General features: G+C 33.8%; 1 protein-coding gene across 1 annotated transcript in view; it reads right to left on the bottom strand.

The window, feature by feature from the left end:
- The window catches only part of LOC107695512 (uncharacterized protein C10orf107 homolog), a 12,826-nt gene that overhangs the window by 2,691 nt on the left and 3,838 nt on the right, over nt 1-6,297 (bottom strand). The window contains exons 5-6 of the mRNA XM_016495455.1: nt 5,904-5,976; nt 1,433-1,546 (exon numbers count right to left, since the gene is read on the bottom strand). Coding sequence (XP_016350941.1) covers nt 1,433-1,546; nt 5,904-5,976 — 187 coding nt within the window. The remainder of the gene's footprint in view (nt 1-1,432; nt 1,547-5,903; nt 5,977-6,297) is intronic.

Genomic DNA, 6,297 nt, shown 5'->3' with positions numbered 1-6,297 from the left:
TATATATATATACACACATATACATATTTTTTTTTCCAGTCTTTCTACTTCAAAAATTCACATTTAATTTAATGTGCTGCTTGCCATTTCTTAGTAATTATTTGTAAATTTACTGAGAATTTCTGAGTAAAAAGACAGACCTAATGCGTAATGCAAAATCAAAATATGTAAAACCTATTTTTGGAGTCTAGGCTTTGACCTTATTTTAAAATACTGTATATGGCATAGCATGACTCATTAAATACAAGCCTGTTAGTTATTCACATTAAAAGCAAAGTTTGCTCTGACGTGATTTATTTTTCTTAGCTTTTAATGTAACATTGCATCAAAGAACTAATAGGGAAATTTACTGAGCATTCATGTGGGAAGGCAGAACTGAGTATCTTGTGTGAGAAAACTCATTAATAAAAACATAAGTAGTGGCACAGCGCCTACATGTGGCCCTTTTCAGAACAGCACACACTTCCTGGATATGGCACAATGAGATTCTGCAGCAGACAGGGTTCCCACGCCTTTTGACCAATGCATCTTCATGTATTTTCCAAGGTTATGGATTAAAAAAATTATTTTATATTGATTCTAGCTTAAAATATTCTAAAATATGCAATGCAGCGTTTGAAACCAATTTACTGCAGCAATCTGACATATGTCCAATTAAAACAGGATATATAATAAGATAACATGTTGGATGGAACTTGATTTTAATTGGGAAAATTGGGCATTATGTATTGGATGGGAGAGAGATTTGAGATGTTAATGGAAAAGTAAAGTCATTTCAGAGTTATATTTAAGATGTTTTTACATTTTGATGAAATATTACAGGGTTTTTTTTAACTTTGCACTAATGAACTGTGCCCAACAGGGTAAGTTTTGATGTTCTTTTGACTTTAATGCTGGGAAACTAGAGAAATGTATATTGACATGACTTTTAAGATCTTTATTCCAGTCCTGAAAATATTTCAAGATTTGAGTAAATGTGTGGGAAAGTTGAATAGATACATCTCCTTAAAGGTGAAGTGTGTGGACATTTTTATATACAGTAGATTAATTTTTGTCTGTTCTCAATAAATTATTAAAAATACATAAATAGTTGCAAAAGAAAATTCTCTGAGGGACTGAAAAAAACCCTCCATAAAGATAGAAATTGTGCTGTGATGTAATCCTTCTGTTATAATATACGATTCCCTCTGCTCAGTACAGTCTATGTTCTCCAGCTGTACAGCGCAGTGTCTGTTAAGGAAAAGTGTTAGTCATACTTGGAAGCAGATTTGTGTTTCCTCTGAAAATGAGAAACATGTGAAACGCATCTTCTCTGGAAGGGTAATTCCAAGCAAAGTCTGAACCACAAAATGAATACAACAGTTTACTGCGAGCCAAACATGAGCCATTATTACAGCAAGGACTGGGCTGGAAGGGAAAGGAAACACTTTACCTGCTCAGGCGTTGGGACACGTGGGGGAGCCATGTAATGGAAGTACAGATCAGCGGGCATGCCTTCTTCCAGCGGGGCAGCAAACTCAGCGGGGTGGATCACCTCGATGCATTTCTGAAACAAAAGACCCAACCTTTTAAAATTCATTCAAAATCTCATTGAAGATTATTTTCTGCAACATTAAGTAGGAGGTTGACGGCTCATTATTTCAAAATAAAACCAACAGGGGCCTGACAGGAAGCAGAGTAGATCTGCAACAACTTATCGCTAAAATCAACAATGAATTTGATTAATCACGATATCGAAAATATTCGTCAGTCACGTCACTTCATTATAGTGAGTGGTTATAGTAGTTATAGTGAATAACGCATTTCTATGGACAAAATGCATTTGGAAAACAGTGGAGGATACAGAGTTGAGCAGGAAAAGTTTATCACCAAAGTTGTCCTAAGCAAACATTTCAGTGAACGAGCACCGCTGTGCGCATTTGACGAAGCCCAATAGAACAAGAGCACTTTTCTTGACAGACATTAAATGTAAGTTTAAAATTCTCTATGTAACACAAGTAATTGGATTTTTTATGAGAGCAGTAACAGTGACTAACATAATGAAGTATAAATGTAATATGTTCACATAAGGGAATGTGTTCCTCCTACCTCATACCAGTTAACATTTAGTCTGAGCTTTTTTCCTTATTATAATTTTTTAATTTAGTGAATTTAACTTTCTAATGGTAAGCAATCAGTTTAAATTTTAAACCCTTTTTGCACATAATGTTTATTTGCAAAGATACATTCACTATATTTGTTTGCATTGCCATCAAATTGCACATTGTTTGGAAGACAACATTGGGCAGGATGTGGAATAACAATTTTGCAAGTAACTGATTATAATTAATTTATTTTTTAATTAAAATGATCATTTCTTATTAATCCGTTTTTTCATAGATTTTAGTTTTTTTCAGGAATTGTAATTAATCTAATTAATTAATTGAATAATTAATCATCAGATTAATTGACTATCAAAATAATTGTTAGATGCAGCTATAGTGTTGGGTAAGTTACTTTAAAAAAAAGTAATTAATTAGATTACTCTACTGTACTTTCTCTTAAAAGTATTGCATTACTTATTACTAATTAATTTCTAAATCCCATATCAACCTCCAGTTGAACAATACAATGATAGACATGAAACTGCTCTTTTAATTTTTTTAAATAAATAATATAAAATTGCATAAATTATTCTTGACTGAAGTATTTACAGGGAGAAGGTTACATTAAAAACATAAATTTTAACATTTGATCCACTATTGTTTTATTTAGAACTGTTCTAAAGTAAACACTATTTAATGTAATTACGTCAGAAGTTTCTGTAAGTAAGTTACAGAAAAAAATAAGAGTAATCCCTTACTTAACTTTTTCAAAGAAAAAGTAATTAAATTACAGTAATTAATTACTTGGTAATGCATTACACCCAACACTGGTTGCAGCCCTAAAGCAGGGTGTTCTTGTTACAGCTTATTTTAAGATGATTGGTCGACTATACAAAATAAATTTTAAAACTTTTTTTAGAGCCTATGAGATATCTAGGTAAAATTATAAAAATATATTTTCAACTTTAATTACTTATTCATTTATTTGGTGAGTAGTCTTGTAATGGTGGCATAGTGTACAGTTTGGTGGTTATGTAAAAAAAAAAAAGAAAGTATTTCAGAGGGCACAGCAATTTTTTGTCTTAATTTTGTGTGGTGTATCTGAAAAGATTTAGGCCTGCATTAACAGCTGAGTTAAATTTTCTCTGGCTGGAACATTTTACTGTTCATTTGGCAGGAGGCCCTTCACCCAGAACCCAAAACTAGTACACTAACAAAAACAAAGAGTCTTGTGGTTTGTATACCAAACATAATTACAATGGCAAATTGAAGCAGGGGAGTAGAACAATGCTCTTTCATTATTACATTGTTTCCCATTATTCCCAATGACATGATTCGTGCATGTTCCATCTCAAGCAATAAACAAATTAACGTAAAAGTATCATTTTAATAGGAGTAAAAATAGAACGCCTGCTGCAATTCATTGTCCTGTTTTGCTTTTGTGTGATTCGTAAAACATCTTGAATCAATAAACTGGTTCCAGTTCGCAAGAAAAAACAAGTACATTCATATTCAAAATGTACTTTGAAGTCCCTTTCAAAACAAATAAAAAATGGTTCTGTTACATGGTGTGCGGTGCCATTGTATCAGTGACCTAGATTTTGTTTTTGATCCCTGTTCATTGTAAGATGCTCAACTGCAGTTCTCATTATTTGTATGCTACAGCATAAAGCACCATTCAGACGCCAAACAAATCTGTGCCTTGATGTTTGATGTAATCAGGACATCCAATTTTACAGATCTCAGATATACAGATGTACACTGCATGCAGAAATATTGGTGTATGTGGTATGAAGTGATTGGTTATATTCCTCTGGCTTGACATTTCGAAAGTGTACTCAGATCACAATCATTACATGTTAATTATGGATGAGCAAATCTGATGGGAGGCAGATTTTCCACTCAAGCTGAAATTCAGAGAGAACATGTGAATAATAAGTGTTTCCCGCAATGGAGGATGACAGTATGGAGGTGACATGAATGGACATGAACAGTGCTGTGAGGAAATCATGTGGAAATTGATGTGAAGTTTCATAGAAAAGCACAAGAAAAACACAAAGCATTCACATCATTTCATAACATTGGGATTAAACCTTTGAAGCTACATGAATTACTTTTACAATGCCTTTATGACCCTATTGGAGTTTTGGTTGAATTGACTTTCAGTCGAAGAACAGAAATCAGAGTACATTTTATGTATTCTTTATATATGTTATCCGAAAACAATAATTCACTGTCATAAAACTGAAAGCCATTCAACAATTCAGAACTTAGATTGAATAATAATTATATTTAAATTTAAGCAGTGATTTCATCATTTACTTTGTTTTGGCTAGTAGATGTTCTGAATGGCCAATAACTTGGTAGCCAAATTTGTTGCAAAGTGAAAATGTATATATATTTCAATCATGACAACTCAATCATGAAGATTTAAGCATGGTGATGGATATGACAATGTAAATGTATTTGGTCTTGGCGGAATAGATCTGCTACGCTGCTGCTGCTGAATTGCTGCTGTTGGTTATTGCTGTACTAGATTATTGCTGCTGCTGCAAGCAAGTACAGGAACTTGCTACTGCCAATGCATATGGCGATACGGTGCCGTGAGTATTTAAGACATACTGCTGCTGCACAAATAGCATATAAAATAACCCGTAGCAGATCTATACAGGTGGCGCTGGGGAAGGTGGAGGGTTTCAGAGAAACTCTGAAAGCACGCTGCAGGAATCTCTAGTGAATGCTAGCCAGCCATATAAATGCAAGGCAGTAAGCTCATTGGCTGCATACAGGTGCATCTCAATAAATTAGAGGTTTTTGTTAAATGTGAGCCAAAATCATCACAATTAAAAGAACCAAAGACTTAAACTACTTCAGTCTGTGTGCAGTGAATTTATTTAATACACGAGTTTCATAATTTTAGTTGAATTACTGAAATAAATGAACTTTTCCACGACATTCTAATTTATTGAGATGCACCTGTATGCAGCATGAACCAATCAGCTTGTGCCAAGTCGTTTAACTCTCTGAATATCATCAGTTATGTTAAGAACCCATCAGCCTGCGCCATATAGAGTTTCATGACTGAACTATATATATATATATATATATATATATATATACACTTTTTTTTTGTTTTTTTTGTGAAATATCCTTTTAAGTGTAGTAGGCCTATTTGAATAACAATTGTATTAAGCCAAATAATTTGCTATGCTTGTTGGAGTATGTCATAATAGATAGTGTTCAGAAAGTTGCAAACTGTTTAATAGTAACTGAGAAAAAACAAATTAACAAGTTTTTTCCCCCCTATTTTATCTCATCTAAAAACCAATTTTTTCAGTGTATAGCTATAGTACAGGTACTGTTTTGGAGTTGATGAAAATTGCACAGTTGACTGATTATGAATGCAACATTTATACTGTGGAATGTAAAAACAATTTGCCAAGCTCTGAATAACATGACTGAACTAGTGATTTAGACTAAACAATGCACTCAAATATGCTGATTTCACATCACCGTTGTCTCGATGCAACTTTTAGGCAACGAGTAAAAAAAATTGCAGAAGCTCCAAAAATTACAGAAAGTATTATTAAATTATAGTAGTCCATAAAACTTGTGAAATATTTCAAGCTTTGTGTGAGAAGCAAATTAAATTTAAGTTTAGATTTACGCATTTAGCAGACACTTCTATCCAAAGTGACTTAAAACAGAGCAATAGTTGTTATTTACTAATTATTGAAAATGTAACAACATGAGAGTGAGTAAATGATGACAATTTCATTATTGAAAATTTTTATTTTACATATTAAATCTGAATCTTACCTCTATTTTCAGGAGTTGCTCCTCTCTTCTATGATTGAACAGTAATTCATATAGTCTGTAGTGCTGGAAAAGACTGTTTATACACATGAAAAATACATGAGATCGTCTCAGGTTACTTATGTAACCATGGTTCCCTGAGTAGGGAACGAGACACTGCGTCCTCTAGGGGTCGCTATGGGGGACGCCTCGTCGTGACCCGTGTCTGAAGCATACATTGAAAAAACACCAACTCGTTGGCCGGTGACAGCCATGACATCACTACCGGTGCGACTATAGTATAACTAGGCGCCGGGAGCACACATCATTCACTTCTTCGTCTGAAGCTTCGGTCCGCAGCATGGCAAGAAACCTAGAGGACGCAGTGTCTCGTTCCCTACTCAGGGAACCATGGTTA

This window comes from Sinocyclocheilus anshuiensis, unplaced genomic scaffold (genome assembly GCF_001515605.1).
Source record: "Sinocyclocheilus anshuiensis isolate Anshui unplaced genomic scaffold, SAMN03320099.WGS_v1.1 scaffold466, whole genome shotgun sequence".
Classification (NCBI taxonomy): domain Eukaryota; kingdom Metazoa; phylum Chordata; class Actinopteri; order Cypriniformes; family Cyprinidae; genus Sinocyclocheilus; species Sinocyclocheilus anshuiensis.
This window is presented reverse-complemented; position numbering and strand designations above follow the sequence as displayed.